Source organism: Perissodus microlepis, chromosome 11 (assembly GCF_051167445.1).
Source record: "Perissodus microlepis isolate ML-2025 ecotype Zambia chromosome 11, ASM5116744v1, whole genome shotgun sequence".
NCBI lineage: Eukaryota > Metazoa > Chordata > Actinopteri > Cichliformes > Cichlidae > Perissodus > Perissodus microlepis.
In genome coordinates, this window is record NC_140471.1 from 16,813,575 (window position 1) to 16,827,546 (window position 13,972).

Below are 13,972 nucleotides of genomic sequence, written 5' to 3' on the forward strand. Positions count from 1 at the left end.
TTAGGTCCTGGTCATTTTATTAGCAATTAGTTTAAAAAAATAAATAAATAGGTGAACCAGTAATGAAACTAATCATTATTCGCAGCACTACATGTAGGAATCAGACCAGTCACACACAACAAATTAGCTACTGTTGCTGTGATGGTCAGAATCAGACAAAATCCAATTAACACATTTCATTTCACACGGCTATATAAAGCCGGCAGCTCACTAGAATAAGCGGCGATCAGGTGTGCGGAGGTCTGGTGTGTGATTCTCAGCTGCAGTATGTCTGTGTTTTGCTTTAAGTGACATTTGCTCCTAAACCAGGCGACAGCAGCTGAGCTTGCAGCGCCACTGATAGATGGTGTACAGACACAAGACGGTCACACGGTGCTTGCTGTTTGTGTCTGTGTCGGTGTAAATTTGGTGTTTTGTCCTGGTTGCACGTATTTTGAACTTCTAGAGATATCACTATATGAGATGTGCGTCATTTGAAGAGAATGCGTGTTAAGGGATGCTGCGTATGCAAGCTGTTACTCCTATATTTGTCCTGTTTCTGAGCTCCTGTGGTCATTAGAGGGGATGTATGTTATATGCTCCAGGACAAAAAAAGTCCTGGCTTCCTGCTTTGATTTCAGTAATGGAAATAAGTTGATATTGAATCTGCATTGTTTAAACATATAGATTGACATGCTCGTTAGGTTAATTGGCAATTCTAAATTGGCTGTGGGTTTGGATGTAAGAGTGAACAGTTCTTTGTCTCAATGTTACCGGTCTTATAGTAAACTAACAACATGTTCAGGGCATACCCCGCCTCTCTTCCCGTGACAGCTGGGATGGGCCCCATGACCCTGTTGGATAAGAAAATGAATGCCCTGATGGATGCTAGTATTGAGTTGCACCCCTTCAGAATAGATTGGCATGATATTGATACTGGCAGATTTTTGGGCAGCACCTTCATTACATGATCTCCACTTGCACCACTTCCAAAAGTTGCTCTGCTGGATTCAGATCGTTATTGTCGAGGCCATGCTTATTGTCGTGTTCAAGAAACTACGCATACCCATCCTTATTTACAAGACGCTCTGGTTAAACTGTAACCACCTGCAAAAGCATGATGTATTATATACTACTACTGAATATGTTATTGAATATATAGCAGACCGAGCAAATAAAGTTTCAAAATGATTCAGCGTTTTTACAATAATTTTGATGTGCCCAAAGTTTTCCAGATGCTGTTGTTCATGCCTTGGTTGTAATACTCGTTGAAGTTAGAGCTGCCTTTCTATCTGTGTTTGAATCACGCTGACCATTGTTCTCCCTCATCAGTGAGGCATTTTCATGTCGAATGCTGCATTTGATTCCTTGTAAACCCTAGAAAAGCTTCTGCTTCCCAGCAAATGCCAGTGTGTGAATGTGTGTGTGAATGGGTGAATGACTGAATGTAGTGTAAAGCGCTTTGGGGTCCTTAGGGACTGAGTAAAGCGCTATACAAATGCAGGCCATGCAGGCCAAATCATCAAATTCTGAAATTCTGCCCATCTGCCACCAACAGCAATGCCAATTCCAAGTCACTTAATTCGACTTTCTTTAGTTTGAACTTCAGCAGTTCTTCTTGTCTACATACTTAAATGCAGTGAGTTCCTACACCGTGATGGACTCATTAGACAGTTGCTTCGGCTAAACAGGCCTAATCAACACTTTATGTACAGTTGTTCTGATAGTAAATTATTTAAATGATCATTTCTATGTATCAGTTCTACCAACGCAAGCTGTAGCCCTGATAAATACCTCATTAGAATTATCAGCTGACATGGCAGCAGTTTGTCCCCTAGCTGACTTCTTCAAAGCTCCACACAAACATGTATTATAAGCTGCTTCATTTTATAATTTATTTTCAAGGCTGAATACACCAAAAACAAATCAAATCCCTCCCGTAGCATTCTGCAACGGTTTGGTTTTATTTTCTTAGTTATAAGAGGATTTCTTCCACTACATCAGTGCAAGGTAAATTGAATTTTGTTGCTGCGTGCTCATAGCAGTTAAATCTGCAATTACTCTAGAAAATCCAGAGAACACGCTTTAACTTTTTGCACTGAGACTATGTCTTTTATATATTATAGTTCCAGCGAAGAACTTTCTGGAAGTAACTCACTGTTGCGAAGCTATATGTTATTTATCCCGAAGTTGGGAAATAAGAAAATAACATAATAACTGTGTTACATGGTTAATGTACTACTACGTATAAAGTTCTATCAGACACACACTTCAGTGGCTGCATCAGGGGCAATTTAGGGTTCAATAGTTCAGGATATTTCAATATGTGGACAGCAGAATTTTTAAGAACGATACCGATAGCAATATTGGGCAATTTAAAAATCTGACATACTGGCCGATTTTTCTCTTTTAATGTCACTACAATTATGGATGATTAAATCTTCTGCCTAGCTCTGCTCGAATCAGCTGGTTGTTATGTTTTCGTTGGATTCCAAACACATGTTGGCATCAGGAGAGCTGCAACATCAACACTCATAATGTGGTTGAAGGTGTTTTTTACATAAAATCATGTACATACAGATATATCTGTAAATAGTAGGGGTGCAACGATACACAAAATTCACGGTTCGGTTCGGTTCGATACTTTGGTGTCACGGTTCGATATTTTTTCGATACAAAAAAAAATGTTCATGCCTTTTTAATTTGTCATTTATTAAAATTATAAATATATATTTTAACTCAAAAGTACAGTTTTTAAATTTAATTTTGCTGAAACAACAAAGTAATAAAAAAAATAAATCTATCTGATTGAGAAATCACTCATCTTTGGAAAAGAGAGTTTATTACAGAGAAATGGCTCTTTCCAAAATAAAAGCTATACTATACGCTTCTTCTGGGCTATATTCTCAGCAGCATATTAAACATATCAGGTCCCCATAAGGAGAATCATGTCCTAACTGCTGTCTAATGACTCAGGTAAAGTTTGTAGCATGCGTGCTTGTTGTTTTTGTCTGCTTCCACTTCTCTTTGCACTAGGATGATGTCGGAGTAAATGTGCAGTCATATTCGTTGTGTTCCCACTAGTGCTGTCAGCGTTAATCTCGTTAAAATGACATTAACGCCACAACGCGGCAAATCTCTGTTAACGAGCTACCGCGGATCGCCCCGTGCGTGGGGCTGGACGGCCAACACGTTAACGAGCTAACTGCGCTAACGCACTAGTTCCCACCAATGTAATTGAGCATTGCGTGGCACATCCGACATACTGTTTTACTTTTGTCCATGACGCGCTTACCTTCAGGGTCATACGGTCACATGAAAACCAAAATAGTTCCAAACGCCACATCTGAATGAGGGTGGGGGAGGTTCAATTTGCCATGTTGCAAGGAGAGCTTAACTTCTGTCTGGCTAGCTTGCCCTGCGCTCAATGAATCTGCGTTTGACTACTCCGCCTAGGCTGCACTGTCGAGCGCAGATCCACTGAGCGCTCAACACAGACAGCATCGTCAGAAGGAAAGTTGATAAAATAAATTAAAAATTTTGTATTGTTCATACATATGCGTACCGAACCGAAAGCACTGTATCGAACGGTTCAATATCGATAGGAATATCGTTGCACCCCTAGTAAATAGGTAATATCAGCCAATGCATTGGCCCCACCAGTATGTCGGTCAGGTTCTAATAATATCAATGCTCATACTGTGACACCATATGAGTTATTTTTCCCCATTGAAACTTGTAGAGCTATAGATTTTCAGACCACAAAATACACCTTGTGAACTTTCAGTGTAGGTTAAACCTCACTGATGACTTGGTGTAGCTAATGTTTACACAGAATTAGTTACTACTTCCAACCTTGCCTCACAGTGCTGGTCAGCAAGTAATTGAAGGCAGTGCTCAAGTGTCACACAGCTGGACCGCTCTCCCTGGTGGTTACTTTTAGCTTGTGTTTGTTGATGTTTTCCAGTGTTTCTGGAAATTGATGAGCTGATGCTGTTGATGATGGTGGGGGTCTTATCACTTATAGATCCACCATAGTGAAGCTCTTTGTGCAATAGGCAGGCAGATTTGGATTTGAGATAGCCACAGCATCAAATTGAATGTTTGTCCACGGCAGAAGATTCAGTATGAAAGAGGGTGTTACTCACATGAAGCGGTCATTTTTAATTTAAGTGTTATCTGCGTCACTTATTTACATTACGTCATTTTTAAAATCTTCCTGTGAGTTTTCTTGTTTACTTTATTACCATTTTCACAGCTAAATTGTTGTTTTCATGAAATCATCATCTGTAATATATTTTTTAAATATTGTTCTTGTTAGAGCGGGATAATTATTTATGTCACACCCATCTTTAATGACATCCTCATTGTTTAATTTTTTCCCCATCTTTTATTGTTTTCCTCATCTCTTTCTGTTTGATATGCACTGAGCTGCGCACACTTTTTTATTTTTTTTATGTTTTAGGATCAAAGAAGAACCAAAGCCTCAGCCGGCACAGTAAGTAAACTGCATTACCCAGTGTGCTCTAGGCTTTGACACTTCTTCCTGTCAGTCGATGCTGCGTGCTTCATGTGGCTTTCTCCTCTTCGTCTGGGAGTTTAATAACAAAAAGTCATTAATGTCTTGGAAAAGAGTGGCCCGTTTTAATGAATAATTTCTCAATGAGTGAATCAGGTCGTTGAATTTTGTGCTGTGCACTAAACAGCTGACTTCCATGACATCAATGACATCGGCTTCTCCTTTCTTCCAGCTTTTTTGCAGCTAGGTCCCCAGAATTTTTCCCTTGTATCCTGATATCTAACTGGCTGTTCATCTTCATTCAGTGTATCATCTGCACTCTGGTTGGCTGGGTAGTCTAGTAGTTCAACTGCTAGTGTGGAGTAGAGCTGCCTGTCCTGCTATTCTGTACTATAGTTGCATTGTGATTAGATCTACCTGCAGGGCTAACCAGTCTGACAACCTGACCCCCACTGCACCAAAAAGCTGCTATAAGTGACATTTACTGCAGCTCTCATTTCCATTTGCTGCAGAGCTTTCCTGCTTTTCTGTCCTTCCCTCAAATATAGGTCTGTCTGAATCATCTTTCCTTCTCTATCTTTCTCTCTGTATTTCTGACACTGTGTCTGGTTGTCAGTGTTCCACTAATCGCTGCTCTGCCCGTGTCCCGGCCTCCTCCTCTCTCTGCTCTGGTTATAGTGAATGTCCCTGCTATTTTCCCACTACTTAAGAACCAGCCTGCTTCCTAAAAGCCCCCTTTCTGAACAGATTGTTTTCTCACATGATGACTCATTGCGATGTTCCAGTCACACTTTGCTTATTTGAACAGGTGGTTTCCCTTTAGTGGGATCACTGAGCTGGTAAATAACGTTCTTCAGCCCCAGCAAAAGTCCCCAAATGACAAGGAGCCAGAGCAAAATGCGTAAGTAAAAGTACAGACCCCTTTTTGATCTTCTCCCAGCAGGAACCGACATATAGTGGTGGGTAAACCGAGCAGCTGGATTCACAGCTTGTTTGGCCATTGGTTGATGTGAGACAATGATTAGAAATTTCTCAGTTTGCTGGTTTAAGCACATAGGCGAGGGGTGCTGTGGAAGTGTTGTGCCACAATGAATTTAACTTTAATAAATGACATATTTATTGGCTGTAACAGGTCACTGATCAAGAAGACAGAGAGCGGAGTTAGTCATATAATATATGTCGGTGTATTCTTAATCTTTGATCAGGACTCTAATACCAAATCCTGTATAAATCATTGTTTACTTTAAGGTTATTTTTATAATAATTATTACATCTTTCCCTACCAAAACCCATCACTTATTAAATTCCTGTTAAAATTTAATCTTTCATTAACAACCACACAGATAAACATTTTAGCTAGCTTGATTTGTTTTTATGAGGAATAGAATATAGAGCAGGAAACCAGTTTCACAGCTGCTAGCTCCACCAAACTACAATACGGTCAAAGTTGGGAGGTTGAGATAGTTGCTCCGTGTCTAAATTCAGATTGTTTAACATTGTAGAATTCAGACTTATTACTCATTTCTCTGAATTTCAATAGGGTACAGCGACATGTGGTGTACTCAGTTGAAATCTTTTGAATTGTTTATCACTATTGTCATGCTAGCTAGAACATTTGCAAACTATTGAGATTCTCAGCACTCATGTTAATTTCTTCTATGAAGGTGATAATAAATGAAGATAACATTTGTAGAAAACGTAACCACCAAACATCCCCACAAATGTGACTTCACTGCCTGTAAAAAATATGATGGTGTTAACTGCTGCTAGCTAGCATTACCTTGCTAACGGATCCTCCTTCTGATGGCTGAAAAGTCTTTGATGACTTTACCTTTTCTTTGCGACCAAGACAGCAACCACGGAGTGTAGATCTCTACGTCCTTCCACACTGTTTCAGCTTATTAAGTATGACACCAAGGCCACTATAATCACAGTTTTACACTTAAATCAATGAGTGTTAATGTGCAAGAAATAATATTCGTAATATAATATACTGATATACAGCAAAAAATATAATCTGTGTGCCTTCTGGAGCATTTTGCTTGTTTTAGCTTGAACAAAGCTTTGCTACTTTATATGATGTGGTGGTAGTGCTCCCAACAAACATTTTAATGTTGAATAACCATCAGCTGACGTTTTTTTGTTGACGGTCAAATAAGTTCCCAAATGAAAGCTGAACTGACGTGGCAGATGTTACCGCGATGACGGCTCAAAGTACTTCTTCAACATTGGCTGGACGTCATTTTTAAACTTTCTAGCAAGAGAATGTTTGTTTCAAGAAATGTTTTCTACCATTTCTGGTATGTCTTTATTGATTAGAAAAAAATGAGGCAATGAGGAGGAAAAAATACCTTTGTGAAGACTCAAACTGATGATATCAGGGTTGTGTGCTCATCACACAAGAAAAAAGTTTGGGTTGATAATCGTGACAATGGGCCAGAGGGGCAATAGAAACAGTCTGATGCCTTACGTTTACCATTCAACAGATTAGACAGTTGTTAGACATATATGTTCTATTCTATTTGGACACAGCATCAAAATGGTCTGTCTGTGGTTTTATTTTTGCAGTTGTACAGCGAGATGTTTGACCAGGGAGATGTCATCAAAGTTTCAACCATGGGTTCTTATAAGACTTACTGTCAGAAGCAGCAACCACACAACAATGTGATAAACATTTTTGTGTGCAATTAGCTTGCATACCAGAGTATCAAGCATGCTATTGAAATGAATAAAAAACAAACCAAAGCAGAGGGAGAAATGAATGCTGCACGTAGTGGGCCTGCTGTCTAGATTATTTAGCTGTAACAAAGTTTGTGAAAATCTGACACTGCAGACTTGTCAGCTCAATTCTTCTTCTGCCAATAAAGCAATAAACTAGAGTTTAAAGTCAAACTCAAGACAGAATTGTGATATTTGGACAATCTGATTTGCACCCAGTAAGTTGCTTCATCTTGTAGAAATCAATCAATTAATCAGTAATCAATAAATCAATTAATAGACTCGCTGCTGATGTTTTAGGGTCAGCATGGCATAATAAAGACACCAGGAAGTTAGGATTCAGCTCCAGTGGTGTGTGACAAAGGAGGAATCCCAAGGCCTGTAGAGATCTTGTAGCTCAGGCTTGGTGTTGATATGCAGACTCTGTCATACGTCCAAGCGAGAGTTTCGTGTTACGGCCGCTTATAGCTGCTCTGGTGTGGCAGAGAGGTAAGAGAGCTCCGATACGCTAGCTTGGGATGGGACAATGAGTAGCGTATGATTACTCGTCAGCAGCATCACCTATATTTGACCGAGTCTGACTGGATAAGCAAGAATGGGTACTGTGTACCAGCTGTTGGCTGCCATGAGATTCTACTCTGACTGTACATTTATTCTGTTTTACTCTGTAACTTATTTCCTGCATTTGATTAGTCTGGGATAGTTGTCTCTTTACTTTTGGGATATTTCATTTATACAGCAAGATGCATTTGGACACTGACAGTAAACTCCTAATTTTTCCCCTCTACACCACTGTATTTGATTTTGACTAAAGTTATCAACTTCTAATTAAAGTATTGACTTTCAGCTTTGATTTAAGGAATCATAATATTGCATTTACAAGTTGTTAGCTACCGCCAAGTCTAGACATAGTGATTCCAGTTTTTAAAGGTTCAAAGTTATTTGACAAATATAATTACTTTCATCTAAAATATCTTTAATACTTGGATGCAAGTCATTTGCAGTGATGGACTCTGAAGTCTGTTTTACAGCCACCATCAGTTACTGCTAGTTTGGCTTTAGTTTTGTGTTAATAAATACAACACATGCTCAGTTGGGCTCACAGCAGGTTACAGACTCTTTGTATTGGCTATCACATAAATTTTAATTGCTCTTAACTTATCTTGTTTCTTGATGTTACTTAGTCTCCTCAGTCCATTCCTTGTTTCCAAGGAACGTACCAGAATGCTGACCTGGCCTCTCCTAGGACTGCTTGTTTTTTACACCTTACAGTGACCTTGTTCAATTGAATTGCCGCATCTTTGGACCACATAGAACTTTACTCTCCTTAATCTGCCCTGAACACGATTACACACCTGGCAATGAAACAGGTCATTAATCAACTGTAAGTCATAACAGATAATGCTATATTTTGGATAACTCTTGGTTTAAAGCTAAATGTCTTCACTGTTCTGGTGTAGAAAGGCAAACTTATGAAAGTTGCATCACTCTTTATGACCTTGACTTTGTATGCAGTATACGCTTTACCCTGCTTAAACAGGTTATTCTTGCTATGTGTTATCTGTTTTAGTGCACAGATTTGCATCACCAACTCTTTTTTGTCCCACCAAAAAGGTTTGAGTGACTGTTAGAAGTGGTCTGTGCAAGTGACCTTGTCTAGGCCACGTAGTGGTTCAGGATCAGGCGCATATTTCTCTAAATGCTTGACTGTAAGGGGAGATAAGTGAGAAAAAACACGATTGTTTGTACTCTTATTTCCTTTATCCTGGGAGACTAGTCTTTACCTCTTGTATCATATTCTTGATCAATCTGTTATCAGCCCCTCTGTCAGTAAATGAGATTTGGTGGGATCTGTTAAACAAGGGTACACACTAATCTCTGCTGGTAAACACAAAAGGCTCTGACACAATTAGCCCTTTAATCCCTCGGTGGGTACAACGTGGGGCATGCCTGTGGCACTCGATCTAATGTTCAGATGGCACAGTTACTTGTGCACATTACCACACACCCACACATAGACTCGAAGTGGCGTGTGTGGACCCTACGTTTGGGCTCTAAAGGTCTAGTTGTGAGCAAAGGAAACACGTTTATCTCAAATGCAGAGCTGTATGTGGTAAAAGGATAGCTCTGCTCAATAATTCACAAGCGCTAATGAATGTTGCAGGGGATATGTGGGCCGAAACCAATTCTAATCGCCATATTATGAAGTCAGCCCAGTGTTTAGTTTCCAAGGAGACGCTCAATTGACATGTGTCATACAAAATGCATGTGAAGAGCCCGTGCTTTTTTAGGAGCCTCTGAGGACTTGTTAGGAGTTAAGCGGCCACTGTATAAGATCAGATGTAATGTACCAGTAGGAGGCCATCTATAGGACACAAGCAGTAACACAATAGAGGCAGGAGCAATGACAAATGATTGCCTGGGCATAATACACCAGAGCAGTAATAACTGTGTGTATCTGGAAGATGATTATCTAACAGTATGGCTCCGAGGTGTGCTTGGTCTCACCTTACAACGGTCCTGATATAGAAACACAGGTGCAAATGATTCATTAAACGCAATGGAACCTGAGAAAGTGGAATTAAGTGATGTTCTTAAAGTTGCAAAGCAAATTTGATACCCACCCCCACTGTGTTTTAGGCGAAGCGCGATATCAAAGAAGGAGCTCAGCTTTGAAGCTACTGAGGTCATGGCGTCTGCTTTTCCTTTCAAAATCTAACACACTGCATACGTCTGAGGTTATATCACTTAGTCAGCTGACAGCAGAAGCTTTTTGTGGAAGTGTGATTTGGAGAAAAGGACTCAAGCCACGAGTCATCCAACAAGGATAATTCCAGTGTGAAACGAGTCTCCCACACTGCCACAAGTGTGCACTGGACACTCTAACAGTGCAATACTTACGGCCTTTGTTATGTATACTCTATGTCAAGATTGATCATTCAGACTTATCTAATCCATAATAATAGTTTGTTTGTAGCATTTTTTCCCACTCATCCTGAATAAGACATAGCACTTCTGGAGTACAAAAAAAGGCTGTATGAGTAAAAAAAAATCAATGATATACCGATGTTCAATTTTTTAATGGGTCACCAATCCGTATCTCCTTTTTTTTTTTATTAACCTCTGCCCTTCCCATTTGCTTGCAGAAAATTGCACCAGCAGTTTGAGTCATATAAGGACCAGGTTAAGAAGATGGGGGAGGAGACAAAGCAGGGTCAGGACCAGAAGAGCGAAGCCCCAACCTGCGGGATCTGCCACAAAACCAAGTTTGCCGATGGCTGTGGCCACCTCTGTTCATATTGCCAAACGAAATTCTGTGCTCGGTGCGGAGGACGAGTGTCTCTGCGGTCAAATAAGGTAATGCCGTGGTTGGTATTAAGGACACACACTCCCACATGTGCTGATGCCCCACCCAGGCAATTTGGGTTTTTTTGTTTTGTTTTTCATATGTTTGTATTTAATACAAGGTTATGAAAGTTTGCTGTAAAATCATAGTCACGGCCATTGAGCCAGCAGTGTCTCTAATGGCAACTAATGTTTTTCAGATCATGATCGTGTACTCCAGTCACATGCTTTCGTTTCTAATTCTTCTTTCTCTGATGTGTTCATTCACAGCTATAGACGTTTACACGTTAACGTACAGTTCTTCCATTTGACCACTCGAGGGAGCTGTCCCTCCTTTTTCTAATCTCATAGAGGAGCCCGATGACTGCTGTCGTATAATGTGGCACTTCGATGCCCAGCTAACCACTGTACAAGACTATGCTAAAGCTTTTAGGCCTTTTAAATGTGTGTTTTTATTTGATGCCGTTCAAAAATGTGCTGATCGAGTATGTGACAGTGCTACGAGGACCTACTAATGCCACTCACAATCTCTGTCTCTCCCCCATCTTTCCTGCCCCCTCTCCCCTCTAATCTGTCTCCCCTCTTTATTTCTTTCTGCTGCATTCCTGCTCTCATGGAATTGCAACAGGAGGACAAAGTGGTTAGCAAATTATTTTTTTGTGTTTCTTGGGACTGTCTGAGCACAAGCATGGTTCATAAAATGCTGAGATATGCATAAATACACATACAGCAGCCAAGACAGATGGGAAGTGAGCATGAGAGGTGCTGATTAGTTTCATCTGTGAGTCATGTCAGTGTTGAAATAAAGGTTAACTAATACGAAATACATACACAGAGAGAGCCATTTTACACTAGGACAATACAAAGACTGCAGTCTTGAAAGACAGAATAGAGCAGGGGTACTGACAGCAGGCTTATTTTCAAATAATCAGCTAAATATGATCATTTTAAAGTTTTATATTTTTATTCTTGGATTGCAGTTGAAAACAATCCTTATTTTATTTTGCACGAGGTTTGGTGTAAACCTCCAGTTCATCCTTTGTCTGAAAGAGCCATTTCTTAGCTCCTTGCTTTTAAGCCAACATTCTTCTAATTTGCTGATGTTGATACCAGTACAAGTACTACTACTTCAACCTATAAAGGCAGCTAACTTAGACGATAGAAACAAAGCATCAATCCTATCATCTCGTAGTATCGATCCGATACTAGCAATATTAGCATTGGTATTGATACTATCGATATTTGAATCGATCTGCCCACCTCTATCTTGCTTACACATTCAGTGTCATTAATTAAATTTTGACCATGTTTAATGTGAGCATGTACCACTGTAACATTGGTAAATTTACTGGTTCTTGTATAGCAAGTTTCTACTCAATTTGAGCATTAAAAGTGCTTTCTTTATGTCTCATTCACCCATTTGCACATACACTCAACTCACATTGCCTTTGGCATGCATGGGAGCAGGGAATCAAACTACCAACCTTCACGATTAATTTCTGACCTGGTCTACCTCCTGAGCCACAGTCACCCCACCTTATATAAAGGAAAAACATTTCAGAAAAAGCATAACGCGTCATCTTTAATGTGTTATTTCTAAGGCTTAGACTTTATATAGGTATAATATTTAATACAGGAGTGTCCTTTCAAGCTTAATATTGACATTCAAATTAGACCTGACCTGTATTTTAATATTTTGATTAAAATAATTTGAATTAAATAAAACAGGTAACTTTTCTAAGTTGGCAACTGTTTTTGAATTTATTTATTTTTTACTCATAAAATACCAGCCTCAATGTTCCCGCATCATTCCCAATATGTAATCTTCCACATGATGTAACGCTCAACACTATAGATTTACATTTGGCAATAATCGGTAAGTGTGTAATGAACTAAAGATATACACCATCGCCGGGCAGGTCAATGCACAACAGGAGGCCATATCAGTGTACGTGTATATATGTATAACATGCATTTCCCAGAGTTCTTTTAGCGCTCACCTTCCCGTGTTTAGCCGTTAAAGTGACAGACTGCAGGCTGTGGAGGACACTGCATACCAACAGGCTCAGCAGAAACACAGAGCGGCATCTGTCCAGCTGCTCCCTATAATGCCAAGACCCCCATTTGTAAGGGCTTCCATTGTTCACTGCTAGATAATAGCTGAGAGATCGGTTACCATGTTGTACAGATGGTGTTGAGTAATAACAGTGGCAGCAGGCTGGCGATAGACAGTCAGGGCAATGGCAGCTAGACCATGTGATGTGCCTCTTATCCAGTGCCAGCTATTTACCTGGTGATGCCCCAGTGTCCTGGTGTACAAGGTCACTTCTCCATACAGACCATGAGTATGGGAGTGTTACACCAAAAAGAACTGAATCATTTTGTAATGAAAGGACATTCTAAAGTAATGTATGTCTATATGCACTGAAATAAACACTTGATCCCAGTACAGGTGAACATATATGTCTCCTCTGGCTGCTCTCAGTAACATCATGATCACAGTGCTTGGCAGTGCTGTCATACTTTTGAATATTTTTTTGCAGATCTGCATGTGAAATGTGTTGCAACGCTCGTCTGCAGCAGGGGAGCAAAGTAAGCATTTATGGCAGGAAGCAGAAGTTCAGATGACAGGGTCGGTCAGAGGGTCAGTATAAAAATAAGAAACAGAGGTGATGAGTGTGAAAAAGCAAAGAGGCGTTTTTCAGTTGTTGATGTTGGTTTGTGCTACCTCCACAAAACAAACCAATACAAAAGACCACTCAGGGCATTAGTTGATCACTATTGTCATATTGAACTGATGGACAGAAGCTTTGATTACTCCCGCGCGAACAAAGGGACACATTGCGGCGTGCCTTGACGGTCTTGTGTCTAAGCTTGTGTGTCAGTGAAAGAGGTGGTGGCGGCGGGGGTGGTGAAATCTGCCCTTTTTCCATCCGTCTACTCTTTCCCTCTCTCGCAGATGGTGACAGCAGTGGCGAGAGAGATCTTGTTCTGTGAAACGCCATTGAATATTTACAAGTGTCTATGCCAGGAACAGCAAGAAGAGATATGACACGCTAGAATATGATATAGCGTAGAGGGACCGAGAGTTAAAACAGCTGGTAAAGAAGTTTAGGCAAGATGGAGGTTTTCTGCTCACTAACCCTGAAAAGCTCAATTGACTCTATGACTCTTGTAGTGTAGCCACATTAATCGCTTTATCTTATCGCAACAAGCTGAATAATAGATGTAAAAACAGTGATAAGAGTGTGTGTTGATAATAATCACTGCTCAGCAATCGTGCCAGGTAGCTTAGCCTCTACTTCAAGCAAAAAAACTTCCGAGCAACTTTCTTTTTTTCTTCTTCATCTTTTTTTTCTGTTCTCAAAATTGGAAATGCCTTTGATATAGATAAACTGTGTGTCAGTGTTG

At 40.0% G+C, this 13,972-nt stretch overlaps 1 protein-coding gene across 18 annotated transcripts in view; it reads left to right on the forward strand.

Moving 5' to 3' along the window:
• rims2a (regulating synaptic membrane exocytosis 2a) overlaps positions 1-13,972 on the forward strand; it is a 151,311-nt gene that overhangs the window by 20,642 nt on the left and 116,697 nt on the right. For 16 of the 18 annotated variants that reach the window (XM_084942718.1, XM_084942722.1, XM_084942724.1 and 13 more), the window contains exons 3-6: positions 4,445-4,477; positions 5,307-5,399; positions 10,363-10,573; positions 11,190-11,201. In XM_084942718.1, coding sequence (XP_084798844.1) covers positions 4,445-4,477; positions 5,307-5,399; positions 10,363-10,573; positions 11,190-11,201 — 349 coding nt within the window. The remainder of the gene's footprint in view (positions 1-4,444; positions 4,478-5,306; positions 5,400-10,362; positions 10,574-11,189; positions 11,202-13,972) is intronic. The other 2 variants (XM_084942719.1, XM_084942728.1) reach the window with 2 other exon arrangements.